This window comes from Poecilia latipinna, unplaced genomic scaffold, assembly GCF_001443285.1.
Source record: "Poecilia latipinna isolate Pla-1442-1.1 unplaced genomic scaffold, P_latipinna-1.0 Scaffold1061, whole genome shotgun sequence".
NCBI classification, from domain to species: domain Eukaryota; kingdom Metazoa; phylum Chordata; class Actinopteri; order Cyprinodontiformes; family Poeciliidae; genus Poecilia; species Poecilia latipinna.
Window position 1 is genome coordinate 84,701 of NW_015113677.1, and position 19,405 is coordinate 104,105.

General features: G+C 42.9%; 1 protein-coding gene across 1 annotated transcript in view; it reads left to right on the forward strand.

The window, feature by feature from the left end:
- kcnq1.2 (potassium voltage-gated channel, KQT-like subfamily, member 1.2) overlaps positions 1-19,405 on the forward strand; it is a 230,990-nt gene that overhangs the window by 42,310 nt on the left and 169,275 nt on the right. The window contains exons 7-14 of the mRNA XM_015051688.1: positions 2,898-3,038; positions 7,181-7,291; positions 7,420-7,515; positions 8,764-8,901; positions 11,931-12,096; positions 15,576-15,602; positions 18,604-18,657; positions 18,888-19,005. Coding sequence (XP_014907174.1) covers positions 2,898-3,038; positions 7,181-7,291; positions 7,420-7,515; positions 8,764-8,901; positions 11,931-12,096; positions 15,576-15,602; positions 18,604-18,657; positions 18,888-19,005 — 851 coding nt within the window. The remainder of the gene's footprint in view (positions 1-2,897; positions 3,039-7,180; positions 7,292-7,419; positions 7,516-8,763; positions 8,902-11,930; positions 12,097-15,575; positions 15,603-18,603; positions 18,658-18,887; positions 19,006-19,405) is intronic.

A 19,405-nucleotide genomic window follows, 5' to 3' on the forward strand; every position in this document is an offset into this window, starting at 1 on the left:
GAACCCCTGGGGTTCGATCGAACCCAGGTTAAGAACCACTGCTCTTGACATTTTGAATAGAAAATTTGTTTTTGAATCGAATCGTGAAACTAAAAATCGAAATGGAATCGCTAGACAGTGATGTGTATATATTTTTAGCCCCGAGTTGAACTTACCTCAGCTAAAGCCTAAACTTTCAGCTAAAGCCTAAACTTTTGCTAGTTTAGGCTTTAGCCTAACTAGCAACTCACAACTACCATTCCACCTCACAACTGGATAATCGGACAAGGGCATCACGTCTTGACTTTGACTGGGCCAATTTATGATAGTTATTCTGTTGGAAAGTGAGCCTGTAGCTCAGTCTTAAGCTTTTTCCAGCCTTTGTCTTCAATGTCGCTGAATTTAGCGCCGTCCATCTGACCAGCTGAACAAAACAACAACAACAAAAAAACATCCCCCTAGCATGATGCTGTTGGCACCATGTTTCATGGTGAGTAGGGGACAAAAAGTTGTTTGGTTCTTGTCATGGCTTGCAAATTCCAAATGGGACACATTTCAATATTTTCTTTAGTAAAAATACCGTATTTTTCTATAAGTCGCTACTTTTTCCCCACTCTTTGAACCATATCGGCTTGAAGCCCGGTGCAGCTTTTCTGTGGATTTTTCTTCAACCGCCAGGNGGCGCTTTAGCAGGAAGGGAATCATTGGAAGTCAAAATTGGAAATCAAAGAAGTGCTGATTTTATAAGTTGTTTGCCAACCGCCATAAAACAAAAAGAAGAAGAAGAAAGTGCTGATTTTCATTTAGTACAAGCACATGCTAGCAGCAGGCACGACAGAGAAATTTCTTCAGATTCATACCCCCTGATCATGGAAATCACACGAAGAAGTTCATATGATGCAGATTTTAAGTTGAAGGCTGAAGATCTGGCAGTAGAGATCGATACCTGCTAAGCTCGGGTTGAACGAATCCATGGTTCGGCGTTGGAGACGGAGGGCTGCATCCTTAATAAATCCAGCACATTTCACAGACTTGTGAAAAACCGAGAGCAGCAGAGATATCAGCGGCTTATATCCCGGTGCGGCTTATACAAGTACGTTTTCAGTCTATTCTTTTTTTTTTTTTTTTTTTTTTTTTTTTTTTTTTTTTTTTTTTTTTTTATACTTTATAGATGCGTCTTATAGTAAGGTCCGGAAAATACGGTAGTTTAAAATCACACACTATTTTTTTTGTATCATACAATTTCAATAAAATCCAATAAGGTTCTAACATGGCTAAACATAAAGAAGTTTAAGTGTTTTTTTGTTTTGTTTTTTCTGTGGGGAACAAAAGGCGCAGGCATTACTATTGCTTGTACACAGAGTTAAAATCCCCATTAAATTTCCTCCTCGTGACATGGCGGTGTGCGTGCGTGAGCAAAAATCTATGGCAGATCTGGCTTTATAAGGAGAAGAAAAGGAGCAGTCAACCTTCACCGCTGTTTTTCTTTCTCCTCTTTATCATCGTACACTTGTTTTAGATTTCTCTCTTGTTGATGCACAATGGCGTCAGAGTAACGCTCTTTTCTTTAATCCCTGGAGAATGCTGTGTGCCTTTCGTTGGGTCAAACCTGACATTCACGTCTTTGACACACAAAGAGGTGTGGAACCTGACATTGAGCCTTAAGTGGAGAGGGTCATTAACCTACTTGTAAGAGTGAGTCCGATGTGATTCTTTGCCTTTTCTGTGTTGTTGGGTGATATGCTCCGTTTAGTCGAAATGCATTGCTCGTTAAAGAAGCAGATAGAGAAGGAGTGCCTTCAGATCTTCACTGTTGCTCTCCATGTCTTTCACACAAGCTATTTTCTCTTCTAGTGTCTAATTTACAAAGCACGGAGCACTAATGGTTTACCGGTGCAGCGAGTGCGGACATGTGGCGGTGGCTCAGTGGGAAGCTGTCTTGGGACCTGAAGATTGTGGGTTTGATTTCATCTTCCTCATGCCACATGTTCATGTACCCTTGGGCAAGGCACCTAATTTCAAGTTGCCTGACTGAGTCTGAATGTTCAAGATTTTGGTAAAAGTTACTATGGTGTAAAGTGCTTCTGGTGGTCCCATTTACCATTTTTGCATCAGGTCATTATGTTCCATCTTTGAAAAGTGACTGCCAAAAAAAAAACAAACACCCAATTTGGTACAAAAGTGAATGAAAGAAGGAAAAGCTCAGGCATCTGTGTATGGAAAAACTCTCATCGGATACATAAGGAGACAATGCCGGAGCACAGTTTCCCCCCCAGAAAACTTTCTAAGGCAGTCGTTCATCCAGCGGCCCATTGTGTTTTTGAGTTTAATAACTGTTTAAAGTTGACAGGAAATTTGAAAATATCACTTGATAATTATGTATTATTGAGAGATGGGGAATATTACTACCTGAACACCAACTGTAAAGTCTTAAAACATGCAAACATTTTAAAAAGACTTAAATAAATGAGCAATGCTTAGCCTGGTGGGGTCACAAGTAAAGCCTGGTGACCCGTCAGGCTTATAATACACTGGGGCAAACCCTGAGATGTTTGCTCTTGTGCGCCTGCAAAGTAAAAAGAAAAAAAAATTATAATTTATTCATTTAATTGTTTCCCACAAACCTAAAAAGCAATAAATAAAGTAAAAGAAAAGTATCGAGTCCATAATTTGTTTTCTTGATTGATATTTGACTCAAGAAATCAAATGTGCTTCTTAGTTTCTGTCCCAGATGGAGGACAGAAACACTTTTATTTCTCGGTTGTTTTCTCTTTTATCGCACAGGAGCGAGACAGAAACAGATAACCCAAACGCGTCGATGCTCAAAGCCGAGTGTTAGAATCATGTCAAAGCATTGAGCCTCCATTCTGTACTTTATTTCACCGTTTCTTCTCTTCCCGACTGTCGTTTTCCCTCAGGAGCTGATCACCACCCTGTACATCGGCTTCCTGGGCCTGATCTTCTCCTCGTACTTCGTCTACTTGGCGGAGAAGGACGCCGTGGACGAGGAGGGCAAGACGGGCTTTTCCAGCTACGCTGACGCGCTGTGGTGGGGCGTGGTAAGGCAGCAGACTGAAATGCTTCGTGCTCAGAGAGTCTTAGAGGATTCTTAAAGCAATCGCCAAAATGTTTCAGACCATCTAGCAAATGTAGCAGCTTCAAAATGGAAGTTATTTTATTTATTAGGTGGGAAAAGCTATCCAGACCAGCTTGACTCAGTGTGAAAAGTAATTGTACTCTAAGCGTAATGACTAGTTGTGTCATAACAAATTACATCAAGTGGGTCACTGTGGCCCAGTTTTCAAGTGTTTAAGGTCATGCCACAGCATTTGAATTGCATTTATGTCCAGACTTTAAGTAGGCCACTCAAAATCCTCCTTCATCTTTTTCTTAGGCATTAAATACTACACTTTTTTGGGATGTTTTGGCTCATTTTGCCTCTTGGGCTCGAGCTTAAGGTCACAAACTGACAACTGGGCATTTCTGCTAGAGAGCTGAACGCATGGCTCCATAATTTACAGCAAATCACCCAGATCTGAAGCAGCAAAGCAAGGCTACACTATTACAGTACCACCACCTCTGAGATCCTCTAAGGTTCTTTTTCCTCAAACTTCATACTGGGCATCCATAGGAACTGAACCACGTCACAGAAGCAGACCCAGACATGGAGAAGCAGCGTTCAGCTCCACCAATCTTGAACAAACTTCCAGAATCCTTTCATCAGTCTGCAGAACGTTTTGCTGACATTTGTGTTATTTTTGGTCAGTAATGGTTTTGACCTTGGAGCTCCTGGCCATTTGTTGCCCAGTCTCTCTCTTTTTTTTTTATTTAAATTTTTTTTTTTATTGTTGGATTATGAACAATGACCTCAGGTGCTACAAGTGAGGTCTTTACAGCTGATGTCCTCATAGGTCAAGCACTTCCTGAACCAGTGGAAATGGTCACTCTGTGGAAAACGGTTTTCACTGTGGGTCTCAAAGTTTTAGAAACGCCTCCCTCTGAAACCTTTTCTAGACTCATCTGTTGTTGAGCTGCTTCAGCTATCGATTTTACTAAATGCCATCGGGCAGCTTCTGTTAAAGCGGCTTCTTAACTCTACGTGTCTGGTAGCAGTCGGGCTTCTGAAAACCGCTTTTGGGTTTTAAGGTTATGCTAGTCTGAATTTTAAAATGAGTCTTTAATGATCTGAGACATTTAGGTGCAACAAGAAAGCGACATCAGAAGAAATCTGTACGGGAGAAATACGTTTTCACGGCACTGTGTAGCCAGAATCATGAATAATACGGCTGAAGTCGGCCCCCTCGCTGGAAAGGTCACGACCAAAACGCAAAACCAAAAACCAGAATTTGTTCTGTTGTTAAAGAGCAAAATTACAGTTAAAAAGCACATTTAATTGAGAAATTGAACGTGGTCGGCGTAACTGGATGAGCGATCATCTTCCTTTAGCTTTTATTTCTCGGTCGTTTTTTGTTTTGTCACTCAGGAGCGAGACAGAAACAGATAACCCAAACGTGTCGATGCTTTCCCCGACGCTCTGTGTCTCTTTCACTCCCGCGTTGAAGGCTCGGGTTTCCAGAGGAGTTAATTAAACTTTTGAATTGAAAGTGCGGAATAATGAGAAACCTATGGCAGGCCTTGTGCAGGGGATCAGCCTGACACAAAGAAGACGGTAATAAACCATTCACCTCTTGCATCTTTGCCTCAAAGGACTTTTAGAGCACCGATATAAAGTGTCAGTTCCCTTAATTAAAACTTTAATTGCGGGGTTGCTACCTTTATGTAACACGGGGTTACGAGGGTCGCGTCGCTCCTCCCCTGCTACGCGCAGGCTGTTATTTGTGATTTCTTCTTCTTCTGCTTTCTTTTTTCTTTTTTTTTTTTTCTGTTCACAGCACAGAGGAAAAAGAACCGCACTCTGGGATTTGCACTTTGTGGTTTTCAGAAACTGTAGACTCGAGAGTCATGATATGCGCTTATAATAGGTGGAGTAAGGAATGCAGGCGCTGTGTGTGTGTGTGTGTGTGTGTGTGCGCGTGTGTGCGCCTGTGTGTGTGTGTGTGTGTGTGTGGCTGTGTGTGTGTGTGTGTGTGTGTGTGCGCGTGCGCACGCGTTTGCTGAAATGACACTGTGCTGATGGGAACCTGCTAAGCTTTTCCACAGCGCATTCCTTCTCTTGGCATAATCTGGACGTTCGGATGTGCAGGTGCACCGCACAGCTGGAGGACGAGCCGATGCTATGATTCATATCCCAAACTCCTTACCCCTAAAGCCTCGCTCTCCTCCCACAGACCGTCTTTTTCTTTTTCCTTTTGCCTGTTGCTGATGGTTAGATAACGGGGCTCATTTCTGTTTACACTCCACGGCGTTATTAGATTTAGATCCATACAGCGGGTTACATTGCTGCTGATATCAATGGTGGACAAAGTACTCAACTCTACTTGAGTGAAAGCGTTAACACTTGTCGTCAACTGGGTGATACAAAAAGTCTGTGCCACTTGTAAAACCTTCAGCACAAAAGCGCAATAAAAATATTTTCATTCTACTTGTTCTTCTTTTCTTTAAAATGTCCCCACACCAGAAAAATGTCAAAAAAAAAGAGAGGAGAAACTCTTTTCTTCTGCCCACAAATAGCAACACAGGTAACAATAAGTAATGCCAACATACGTAGAACCACACAAAACACCAAACCAGTGCATCCATTTGACCACAGCTGCACTGATTTCTCCACTGCTGGAATCTTGTCTGAACGAAAACGGAAACTCAACTGTGATTGGTTCCCCTTTTTGTGACAAGCATAGCAATATGATTTAAGAGAAGGAAATTTAAAAACACACATACACACACACACACACAATGTGTCAGAACAACCAAAACAACCAATCAGTGTGTGGGGTACATCTATGGGATCGATCAAGTGATGAGCTCAAACTAACTACAAATATAAACCAGCTTTAAAAAAAAAAATACCTGGACAAAAATGAACTGATTGGAAAATATGGATGTGAATAATGTGTGAATAACGGTAAGTGATCAGAATGTGAGGCCTGAGAGTCATTTAAGATTTTAACTGGTGTGGAGACTGGAATGAATTTGATGAGAAGTGCAGCAAAACATAAGATTTCTTTTTTAATTTTCTATCTGCTCCATTTTGAACAAATTGTGCAAAATTGCATGTCAGCTGGCATGACTATTTGTCTCATATGCATTTATGTTTTTCCTGTTGGAGGAATCGGATCCCCACTCTGAAACCATGGCAGCGGCTGTCAGCATCACATTAAACCTCAATATTTACATTAAAGTCTGTACGCTGTAAGGCCCTGTTCATAATTTAAAAACCAGCCCTGTGACGTGTGTGTAGGTGTGTGTGTGTGTGTGTAGGTGTGTGTGTGTGTGTGTGTGTGTGTGGGGCTTTGGAGCGGTTTTGGCCCCACACTCTACAATCTGAATGAAAGGACCTGTTTTGTGAATAGAGCATTCCACTCTTATGTCAGGAGGACATTGTTTAGTCATCGGATTTGTGGATGAGTGATTAAATCCCCCCGGAGCTCCGCCCAGCCCTAACATACACCAGCCCGCCTCTCCCGCCTCCCCTCTTTCTTTCTTTTACCCTCAAAGCTCTTTAAAGTATCTCACCTTACATCGGCCGCTTTGTGTCGGTGGCGCAGCGGTGGCTCGCCCGCCGATGCCCCACAGACACCCAGGCTAAGCCGAGCGCGCTCTGAATGTGTCAGAACTGGCTCGGCTTTCAGAGCGGGGCGCACATGCGAGCGCGAGAGCTATTTGTTTTCCCTCCTCAGCCCTGCAAATTCCTGCACTCAGTGAGGATTAGTGGATGGGAATCTCATTCCCACCCCCCCCGAAGAAGAAAGAAACCCAAATGCCTCCGCAATCGTTCAGACAGTTGTGGGGCAACTCAACAATGGCCGATGAACTTCTTTATTGTCCAAATCAAGTTTTAGGGTCTTTGAAAGACCGTTTTATAGCGTTTCCATTTAATTAAAATGAAAGGGGGTTTAATATAGCTGTTTTATTTGACATTAAAGTTTCATTTTAAACGAGACCTCTGTAGTAAACGTGTAATAATTCACCCAGCTTTCATTCTCATGAAAGCTTCATGAGTCGGATTGGGTTTTTTGTTTTGGATAACCGTGGTTGGTATGAGGAAAATCTCAAATCATTGTTTATTTATTTTTTCCCTTAGGTGACCGTCACCACCATCGGATATGGAGACAAAATTCCTCAGACGTGGATAGGGAAGGCCATCGCCTCCTGTTTCAGCGTCTTTGCTATCTCGTTCTTCGCTCTCCCTGCTGTAAATACAATTTTGTCTAGATCCATATGTGCAGTTTTGCATTTGGATGTGTTATGATGTACTTCTAGCCTCTAAATTCAAAGCAAAATATTTGAAGATTAAAGTTGTACTGTACTTTTCCCATTCAGGGGATTTTGGGTTCAGGATTTGCCCTCAAGGTCCAGCAGAAGCAGCGACAGAAGCACTTCAACAGGCAGATCCCTGCTGCGGCATGCCTCATCCAGGTAGTCGCCATGGAAACCGGCATCGCTTTCTCCTTAAACAAGTGGAAGCGTTTCTATTTGACGTGTATCCCTGGTAAAATTGACCAAAGTCATTTCTTACCAACAATTTTTCGGCAGTCAAATTAAATCCAAAGCTGAGACAAAAATGAAATCGATTCTTGTCAACACAAAGTGGAAGATTCAAACAAGTTTGAAGGTTTTAATAATAATAATAATAATAATAATAATAATAATGCATTTCAAAACACCCAAAGACACATTATAACATTAAAAACACAAATTAAGCAGTAAGAAAAATGGCAATACCAACACAAAACCATGAATTAACTAAAAAATTAAAGTGTGAAGGCGTATTGTGTTCAGTTAGACTTTTTCTTTTTACAATTTTATAATTTGCTATGCTCCTTTGTCTTCATTATGAGTAATTCTACTTCCTGTCAGCCAAATCAACCGAAACGCCCCCCACGCTCTCCAGGTCAGATCATACAGGCGAAAAGTGGAAGAATTTTTCAAAATGCCGACTTCGAGATCCAACATGGCAGCTCCATGTTGGATCCTTGCCTCAACAATTGTATGCTGTGGTGAACACATGTTTATTTTACAAGACACACCTGTAATGGTACATCAAAATCAATGCCCCGTGTAGCGACTGCAACTCTAAACTCAGCAAATTAAAAATGGTATGAGAAAACTACAGCTTAAATAATATAATAGGTGTGAACAATGGCTACTTGGGTTAACCCTAAACCCATTTTTCTTCTGCTTGACTACTACGCTCTGCTTTTTGCTTGTCTATCGTAGCATTTGTGTGAAAGGGGATGCTTTTATAAAGCGTTGTTCTCTATTTATGAACAGTGCTAAACCAGCATTAATATGTAAAGCATTGATTTTCTTTCATACTATAAACAATGTCTACCTTTCTTATCTCACCCATGTTTTTTACCTGGTGGTTATTATCTCCTATACTGATCAAAGGGCTCCAATGGATATTATGGCATTTTAGCCAAATGACTTTAAAAGTGTGTCAGCAGATGCCTGAACAGATCGTAATCTGGTTGGTCCACAGTCACTAAGATTCACCTGCATAGCGCTGGCTGTAACTAGAAACCAGTGGCTGTTTAATATTGTGTCGCGCGCCTTATTTATTAGCGTTGGAGATGTGGCTGCACCAGAACGCCAAAGCGGGCCGTTTAGATTTGCGGCGTTCGTTCGATTTTTTTTTCCCTTTTTGTCGTCTGTGTTTTCCAGACACTCTGGAGGTGTTACGCTGCGGAGAAACCAAACGGCTGTGCTGCTACGTGGAAAATGTACGTCTTGACTCCAGAGGGTGTGGCCGCAGCGCAAGCAGACAACGGCAGTCCGAGCATCAAGAAGCTGAACCTGGCGGTAACTGCTTCCTCGCTTCAGTTCACCCGAACTGTTTGTTAAAATGCACATTATGCATTTGGCCAGCGAGTTCCTCAGAACCGAGCTGAATGACGTCGGACGCTGCCGGGTTGCGTTACCTCATATTGCATGTGTATTGTCCTTTTTGTGCCGTTCACCTTTTGCAACAATATTAGCTGTACTGTGCGGAGACCATAAAGCATAAAAAGGGCGAGCAAAGTTCCCACTAATACACACACACACGCTGAGGGACACAATGCCCAGAAAACACAAATACCCACACACACACACACAGCAGCTCCTCCTACCCCAAAAGGCTTGACTCCAGCAGGATGACTCGAGGCCTTTGTCTTCGCCGGACAAAAACCCAGTCAGTTGAGATGATGTCACCGCCGCCTTTCTCATGGGAGTAAACCTTTGTCAAGTAGTACAACGACAAAAAAATCTTTGTGTCGCGTTGGGCCCACACGTATTGGAGAGAATGAAGGCTGTTTCCGCTCTTTTCTGTTTCGGCATGTGACTTTCTCCTCTGTCTTTCCTCCCTTCTGCCTCTTCTCGGTCTTTCAAGATGCTTCCCCAGATTGTCCTGTAGCCGACTCGCTGTCTCTCTCCTCTCTCTTCTCTTCTATTGTTTCTTTTATTGATCATGCTTTTCCTTCGCTCTCTTCCTCTTCACAAATTTTCACAAAGTGCGTCACTGTCGTCTTATCGTTTTGTTTTCTTGTGAACCGTTCGCCACTCTTTTGTAATTTCCATCAATGACTCAAGACGTCATTTGTCCGTTTAGGCGTAACTGCATGTGAATGCCCCAGTCTGGCCCAGTCAATCTAAATACGGAGCTACGTTGAAAGGTCACCTTCGTAATTTCGACTGTTTGCTCCGCGGATCTGCCTGGAGACGGCACGCTCACCGAGTCGCCTGGTACGCAGCTATGATTTCACTCCACTAAACAAGAGATTAAGCAGGCAACACTTATATCATCACAGCCTGAGTTCATGATTTGGTAAGACTGGGATGTGTAATGGAAGAAACGCTTTGTGTTAAATCATTGTCGCTGGCACGGCCTGGCCTTTTTACACCAGGGCGAGCGGCTGAATGGGTTCAGTTATTATTCTGAGAAAATTCTTGTCGAACACTTTCCCAAACACCTGCAAAAGATCCAAATCAAATGGACTGTGCTTTTTAGTGGGCTGGCTGTTGGACACCAGCGTTTACAGCAAACGGGGAAACGACAGCAGAACACCACTCCGGGGAAAAACCCCCCCACAAAAGTAGCAACGGCTCAGGCTGGTGGTGACGTAACACTATGGAAGACATTTCTTGGCACTTTTTGAGCTGCAGCAAACTGTCTGAGTGTTGCTGCAGATCACAGAGCATCCATCTTCTGATGGCCACTTCCACCAGGATGCATCTCCACGTCACAAAGCAGCATGGCAGTCAGTTCGCTGGTCTCGGTTGTCCTCAGCAGGTACCAGATCTCAGTCCATCACAAGCAGCTGCTGTACTCTTGTTCTCCCTTGATTTGGCTGTAGTGTGTGAAACGAGGAGAAAATGCGTGAAGTGAATAAAAACAGTGAAAACTCCAATAATGTTGTTTGTTGAAGAAGTCAGATGTTCTGCATATTTGTAGAAAAAAAGAAAAACGCTGGGAGAAAGAAAGTTATCTGGTGTCATTGGCGAAATTGAAGAATCCTTCATATCACTATTGTGAATAAATAGGTGTGTTTTCTACGTGCTCATTTTATTAGTGTTTTTATTATCAGATTACTTTTAGCTTTAACTTGTAAAGAAAGTTCTTGCCTTTATCATTAACGGCTGCTATGCAACACACTACCTGCTCTTCATTTACAAATGTGCGCAAAACGTCGTCAGTATTCTCCTGTCGTGGAAAAAACACAATTTTGCAATTCCTGTGTTTCCATTAAGTGAGAAATGTTCACGCGAAGAGCCATTAAAAATCATGGCAGCGCCGGATGTAAAGAGTTACATGAAATGTATCCATAATTCGGCCAACAGAGGAGACGTAGGCGTCTTTCAGGGTTTTTGGGAAGTTGTAGCTTGCAATTTTACAGAAGAGCTGTGGATTCAACGCTTTCGAATCAATGCTATTACTTGAATAAAAGTATTTTGAGTTTCTTAAGGTTCTGTAAAGTTTTCAAAGTGCAAAACTTTTGTCTGACACTCAACTTTTCAATTTCTTAGTCTTTTTCTCTGTGCCAGTTACGGCTTTACACCTGTACAGAGTATCCAAGGCAAACAGAATCATGTAGTAGGGCTTTCTAAGCAGTATTGTTCTACACATTATGACTTTTTAGCCAAGTATACATTGGTACCTAATGAAGTTCTTGATTATCTATTAAAATATTTTGGGGGCAGTAATAATTTGTGATTGAACGGTGTTGAGTTTTTCAGGACAAAAAGCTGAAAACTGAACAGATTCTCTAAGGGTGAAACCTTGAAGGGTGAGGCACAATTTGGTGACTAGAAACCCATCCAGCCATCCATCTGTCATGTTTTTCGGCTGTGGAAGGAAGCCGGAGTTTCCAGGGAGAATCCGTGCACGCGCAGGGAGAACATGCATCCACAGCTCAGGATCTGAACCCGCGACCTTCTTGCTGCGAGGCGACGGCGCTGCCAACCGTTCCAGAAACGTACAACTTCTACGTCTTAATCCTCAGTCAACCTTTCGCAGCTGCTCTGGTGATCATTTTGAGTGTAAAACTACTTGACTTGAATTTTACGCACCTTCGAACCAGAAATAGATTTCATATGAGTGTTAATGACCCATCTGTTGCTGCTCACAAGCGAGATCAGTTCAGCATCTGCAATGACGTGGATGTCTGTTTAATAAGAGAAGAAAGTCGGGGAAAATCATTAAAACGTCAAACATGACCTCATCTTGGAGCTGTTTTTTTTTTTTTTTTTTTTTTACTGTTAACTCTTGGATTTATTACACTGCTGTGATAAATAGACTATTTACAGTTTAATCATAACAACAGCGGTGACCTGATGTTTCCTCTTTCTGTCAGAAAAAGGGGACCAAGAGACGGCTGAAGTCCAAAGGAACCGGCTCTTTGGGTGTTGCCTCAGAGCGGGCCGTGTCGATCCCTCAAATCACCTATGACCACATTGACGACTCAGTGGAAAAGAAGGACGTCTCGTTTTTCATCGAAGAGCCGAGGGGGACAGCTGAAGGTAATGCTCTACTGGAAAAAAAAATCATAAAAAGTCCTTAGTCTCTCATATCACTTTGCTGTACAGTTTGAGCTACAAACTCGTATCAAATGCTCATTTGTAACATGCTCTGACTGAGCTCCTTTCACTCTGGCAGCTGTTTCAAAGGAAGCCTGCTAACCTTTTTTTTTTTTTTTTAAATTGCAATTCTTCCATCAGTCCAAGCGCTTGAACTTGCCAAGATTACGCATGAAAGCACCAAATCCCACTTTATTGCCGCTTGATTAAACCCAGTCCTTTTGGATCTCTTGACTAGAGATTTGTTTTTTAAACTTGACACCTCGAAATGATTCTCGGAGAGTGTTTTGAAACAGGAACTCATACGGCAGTGCTACTAGCTTTGCTGTTTAAAAACGGGTGAAACGAAGCTTTGCTGGACGGATGCAGTGCCTTCCAGAGGTATTCTCCGTGCAACCCTCGACCTTTATGGCATTGTGTCATGTTACGGCTCCCAGCTTCCATGTATTTTGATGGGATTTTGTATCCAACGCAGAGTAGTGCGCAATGAAACAATGAAAAGGAAAATCTTACATGATTTTCAAAATCCACCCATCCATCCACTGACTTCCGCTTATCCAGAGTCGGGTCATGAGGGTGGCAGTATGGAGGCCCAGACTTCCCTCTCCCCAGACACTTGTTCCAGCTCCTCCGGGGGAATCCCGAGGCGTTCCCATGCCAACCCCATGGGTGTCCTGGGTCTTCCTCTGGGTCTCCTGTACCCAGGATGTACCCAGAACGCCTCACCAGGGAGGCATCCAGGAGATGTCCTAACCAACCAGATGCCTGAGCCACCTCAACTGGCTTCTCTCGACATGGAGAAGCAGCGGCTCTACTCTTGAGTCCCCTCCCCGATGACCAATCCAGGGCCCAGACATTCTGCGGCAGAAGCTCATTTTGGGCGCCTGTATCTGCAATCTCATTTTTTTGGTCATTACACAAAACTTGTGACCACAGGAATGTAGATCAACCGATAAATCAAGAGCTTTGCTTTTGGTCTCAGTTCTCTCTTTACCATGACAGACCGGTACACCACCTGCATCGCTGAAGACACTGCAGCAATCTGCCTGTCGATCTCCAGCATTTTGCCCTCATTCGTGAACCTTAAGACGCTCAAACTTCTCCATTTGGCCTCTTATTCGGAGGCACTGATCCTCATCATCATCTGATCGCTCCAGTGAAAGCTGTAGATCACGACCTGATGAGGCCAACAGAACCAGATCATCAGCAGAGAGCAGCGATGAACTCCTGACCCACCTGCTGTGGGTCCAACATAGGAACATGACATCCTGAGATGCTGAGCAGACACCTCCTCCCCCTGCTTCAGCGTTGACCTCTTTTAGTTTTTTTTAATTTGTTTTGGTTTAATTTCTAATTAATAAAACTACAACCACTGATTATGTCACACTTCTTAATTTGTCTGGAGGCATTAGAGCATCCATGGAAGAGTTTTGTGCATACAGTTTTAAAGGGACACAGTAAAGAGGAGAAAATGTCTGGGTTAATGGTGACCTCCAAAAACGACTCTGGCTGCTGAAAAATGTCCTGTAACAAACCTCTGAGTCTTTCAGTGAACAGCTGTATGTGTGATAAGATTAAATTACACACAGGTGGACTATATTTACTAATTGGAGAACCTCCAAAAGCAATTGGTTGCACAGGAGTTTACTGAGGGATATCAGATTAAAGGGGTTGGACACAAATCCGCACCAAACATTTTTGAACGTTTTTCCATCCACGACACGACCTTACACTTCTTTTTGTTAGTTCAAGTTTGTGATTACAAAGTTCAGTGGGTACTTCTGTAAGGCACATTTAGACATTAAACGACATCATACTACCTTAGCGGCCGTGGGGATCCATGATCTCAGCAAAAAAAAAATAAATACATTTGTTACGCTCTGAGGGGAATTTGGTGTTCAAAACGGCCTCATTGTGAATGGCATGTTTTTATGGCACTTCAGAAACGCTTTGCTTTTGTGTTGTCAAACTTATTTTCTGAAAAACCTCGCGCACACCTATTCATTTCGAATGAATGGGTAGGTGTGTCCAATCTTTTGGCCGCTACTGTGCGTTTACGTCTTCGGTGGAGTCGGAACAAAAGCTTAGAAATGGAGTTGCTGGCGGTAAAAGAGTAACGATAATGGATTGAGTTGGTTTCTCACCACTGGAGAGTGAGGAAAGCAGACATGGAGAGCACTTTGAGCCTCTCTGTAGTTATTATGATGGGAGGAGCTGTTATGGGATGGCTCCTCATTTTCACGCAGTAAACAGAGACGCTGTCCTCCTCCGTTCAGAGCCAAGATGGCTACCAGGTGCCTCCCTTAAGCCACATGGAAACCATTACTGCTTCAGTGGTGATTAGAGGTCATAGTTACAAGCTCTTTACGGTTTCTGTCCCCCCCCCCCGCCACCCCGCTACCCTTCGCTGGCCACAGACACTCTCATCAGGCTTAAATGGAGACTACTTTAAGATCCCAGCTTGTCAAAGTTACAAGTGGGAATTTCTTGTAATCCCGTTTACAGTTTACCAAGGCAGTCACATCAAAGCCGACATGTTTATGACAGCACACATGGCAAAGATTGATCAAAGAGTATTAAATCAACAGTTTGATCTGTGTGTGCCTAATTTCGGGATGATTTAAAATGTACATGCAGACGATGTTCGGCGGATGGCGGGGACTCGTCGGTATGTGGGGGGGAGGAGGTTTGGCTTCCTGTGTTAAAAGCCATCCCAAGCAAATTAACTGACCCAGATTCCAGGTTAATAAACTGAGTTTACGAGGTTTTCCTGTCAAAGCGCGCTGTCATAAAAAGAGCTGCAGTGACATAAACCTGACATAAAGGCAAACCATCACTATGGGAGCAGCTACCAACACCAGGAAGAGCTTAAGTTTTCCGCTTAATTGGGTGGATCTTGGAAAATGAGCAGACGGCGCAGTTGCATGGGAAAGAAGCAATGAAATTCAAGAGATGTCAAATCGCTTAGACAGCACAAAACATCCTGTCTTTATGTACGGGGCATTTCTCGTGTTCGTGTAACAAATAGTTCACAGGCATCAGTAAAGGAGCGAACGTGACAAATTGAGGGGACGACGCCATAGTCTGCAGCCTGCAGTCTGTAATTATAAAGTACGAGTTGAAGAGCATGGGCTTTGTGTCAGATACATCAATGAGTCGCAAATAGTTTTGAAACATGGTACATGGAAACTAACAGATAATTCTTTTCAACAATTGTATACAAATTTAACTGAGTAGGAAGGCGACTGATCACTGACTTGTATTGATTTTCGTATGTTCATTGTGTTTTTCTTATACTGGAAACATTAAAAAGTCCTAAATATTCCATGTTAGTTAGTTAGCTTTTTTTTTTTTTTTTTTTAAAGAAGATTTACCTTTTCTCATACCTTGTTATATCTTCCTTATATTTCCGTCTTTTGCAGGGATTACCAGGATGTTCAGGAAAACAGGTGAGTTCTGTTCGACCAAACGTTAAATGAGACATGTTTGCTACAAAGCTCAATGCCTTGCAAAAGTATTTCTACCCCTTTAGCTTCACTGTATTCTGTTAGAATTCATGTAAAAGATCGCCGAAACGATACGTAATCTTTACATTTCCTATTGCAAATTGAGTACCCAGCTGTGTGTAGTTTAGTCTCATAAATCCAGATGTTCTGTGAAGGCCTCAGAGGTTTGCTTGTGAATATTAGCGAACACACAACATTGTGAAGACGGAGGAAATCAGCAGACGGGTCAAGGATGATCGTCTGAAATGGAACAAGAACGACACAACTCTCTCAAAAGATCCTTAGCTGATAGGCCAGTGCAGTGATGCAGACATTAAAGTGTCTTTGTTTCTTTTATCTATCCCCATAAAAAAAAACGGCAGATAAAAAAATAAAAATAAGAAGCAAGGAGAGCAACCAACCAGTAGTTTTGCACAGTTCACTGTTTACATCTGCGCAAATTTGATGGAGACCTACCTTAAAATGCTTGCAGTTGTAATTGCTGTAAAAGGCAAAACCTTTTAATTTGTGAAAGAAAAAAAAAATCCTGTGGGGTCTGAATACTTTTGCAAGGCGACCGCATGTTTTACGTGACTGCTTGCATCAAGCTAATGCTCTAGGTAACCCGGCCTTCAGGTTCTTATTCACGTCTTCTCTCTGCTACTTCTTGTCATGTCAAAACAGACACGCAACTTGTACAAGTGACGCAAAAGTATTTGTAATTGTTGGCCAAGGAGCCACTTCACTAAGTACTTCTATTTGCTATTAAAAACCCGTCTGTGTTAATCATTAGCCAGCCCGTCCCTTTAATGTGGCCCAGACTGTATTTCAATTAGACTTACTGGCTGGCTGAGCCTTTGTCCTCAACCGGACCAAACCAGAGCCAAACAGAGACACTCTCAAGCGCTGGTCCCAAGTTGACCCGGCCTGTTTTCTTTACTGGGTGCCCTGCCAAGAGAATGGCTGAGCGACGGGACTGGCTTGGCTAGATACGGACCGAGTCCTCGGGGGAAGCGGAGCACACACAGGCCAGAGAAAGGTAGAGAGGTGGGGAGCGAGGGGAGATGCAGAGTTGATAAGCTGCCATTGTGGAGCTGCGTTGGTTAGAAATGAACGGCTCATTGTCTGATTTTAGTTGTTCCACTTATCTGTCTGGCTCAGCCCAGCTCCCCCTGTCTGAGAGAATAACTCAACTCAGTGCAGTTTCTCTATCTCCTTATCGTTTTTCTTCTCCGTGTTTTTCTTTCGCTGGACGGTCAAATCAGCCCCTTATCAAATTCCATTCTGTCGTTTTTAGACTCTGAAACAAATTCACAACCACATAAAACGGTCCCTCAAAGGCAGCTCTGGTTATATTTGGATATTCTACCTATTCTCTCTGCTTCCACTTCCGCTCTCATTGCCCGTCTCCACCTCCACATTTGACATTGTCGGGCAAAGCGGATGATGGAATACAAGTGGCTTTGAAAGGCCTTTACTTGAATTGGAATGGTCATTCAGTACTTGGACGCAGATTTGCCTCGCCATTCTTCATCACAATGGAGGCTTGGTGCTTTGGAGGAGAGACACGTCAAACTCTGCTGACAGTCTGGCTGCAGGTCAAGACCCGGCTACACATGTTGTTCTTTGCTGTTGTTTTTAGCCGCCCCAGTCAGCCAGCCAGCTGCAGTGCTGAAGTGGAGCTCTGCAGTTCCTCTCTCTCTCTTTCTGTCTCTCTCTCTGTGTCGGGTCCGGACTTCTCTGAATAAACCTGAACTTTTCACTTTTTGTCGCATCACAAACGTGAATATCTAATCTGATTCTTATCTTCTGTCCTGCACTAACGCACAGTGATTCATTGTGGAGGAGATGAAGGAAATGATTTGTGTTTTTTTGTTTTGTTTTTACAAATAAAAATCTGAAAAGTGTGGTGTGCATTTACATCCAGCCCTCCTTTACCCTAAAACACCTAAACAAATCTGTGAATAATTTAATCTCGGTATAAATCAAGCTGTTCTAAGGCCTCAAAAGTGTGGAACTGTGGATCTGCTGAGCCCATTAAGGAGCTACTTCTCAATGAAATTATGAGAAAGACGAGGGTTAATAGAGGAGCCATGTCGATGACTTCCAGAAGGAGCAAGAGTTCCTTAAAGAGACAGAGGCCCAATTTCAAGATGTCAAAGTACAATTTCTTTCAAGTCATGTTTGATATTTACATGGCATTTTTTAACAACTGAAGCACTGTGTGCCTGGAAAACTCCTAACACTGCCCTTTTAATGAAATGATGACAAGATGCACTAGCTTTCTTTCACCAGTAGAAGAACTCTTGAACTCATGGAAACATTTGGAAAACGTTTTCTTGCGCCCTTCGGCCTGCATGCATAATTTCTTATGTTGTGGAAAATCATCACTCATCCTGAACTCACTGTCCACTGATGCAACTAGGTGGTGGCAGTGTCATGCTGTGTGGGGATGTTTTACCTCAGCAGAAACCAAACGGTTGATCCAAACATGTGATGGCATTTAGGTAAATGCAGATAAATCCTGGAAGAAAACCTTTCTAGAGACTGCCAAAGACTTGACACTGTGGCCAGAATTGACCTTGACCCTAAACTTACAGCAACAATGATTGAATTGTTTAGGTCGAAGAGTATCGATGTTTATTGAAGGCCGCGATATAAATCCAGTTGAGAGTGAAAAAACTTATTCACACTCTTCATCAAATCGGACTGAGCTTGTTTCTCAAAGAAGAATGGACCAAAGTTTTAGGGGACAAACATGAAAAAGATGTATTTCTAACTGCTCTTTCACAATTAAATATGGCTACATGTTTGATCTGTCACAGGATCCCAGTAAACACACTGAAGTCGGTGGTTGTAATGTGACAAAATGTGAAAAAGTCTTAAATTTGTGTGAATGCGTTTGAAAGTTTTGGGACCTATTTTCTAATGGACTTTTCTTCCTTTGTGTGTCCCTCACTTTTAGGCCCTCCTCACCACTCTTGGTCATCTTTCACTCTGAGCTGCCCTGCTTCCCCAGGTACCCTTCTGTTCATCTGCCTTTTTCCAGTTCTCTCATTTATGTTACAACTAACATCAGCTAACTTATCTTGGCTCCTTTTGATATTTCATTTATATTTATCGGAGCGCACAAGTCGTCTTTATCCAACACCTGGTCCACCCGGGCTAATGACGCCGTTTCAACCTTGTAAACACTTCCCTGGCTGCGATCCGACTGGTAACTTTATCTCATGTCTTTGTCCCTTCCAGTAAAGGGGAGTGGCAATAAAAGCACGTCCATAGACATCTCCCGCGCCAACAGCCTAACCGATGACCTAGATGACATGAGTGAGGATATTCCCTTGCCGGTGGTCACCAACAAGAACCAGTAAGCCTCCAAAAGTTCACCCCCTTCCCAAAGCATCACCCTCTGCTGACCTCCATTATCTGATTCATTTTAGTCTGATTCCCCTCCTGGTCGTAGTGCCTGGAGTTCCTTTGTCAGAGAGGAGAGCCACTTTAGCTGCTTTCTAAATGAAGCTGTTTTGTTGAAGTCTCTTGAGGGTTAAAGAGACTCTCGAGGGGCCAAGGCCATATCAGGTACAGAGGGCTGTGAAGGGGATTATCCCTCCATTCTTGAGGGAAACGGTGAATGGGTTGTAGAACATGTTATGGTACAGATGGCTTGTCGTCACATGCCCTCACTGAACTCATTGTTGTTTGCTGTGTGAATGCAAGAATGAATGCTGATGCTCGCTCTCCCTCCCTCCCACTGACCTGGTCATTCA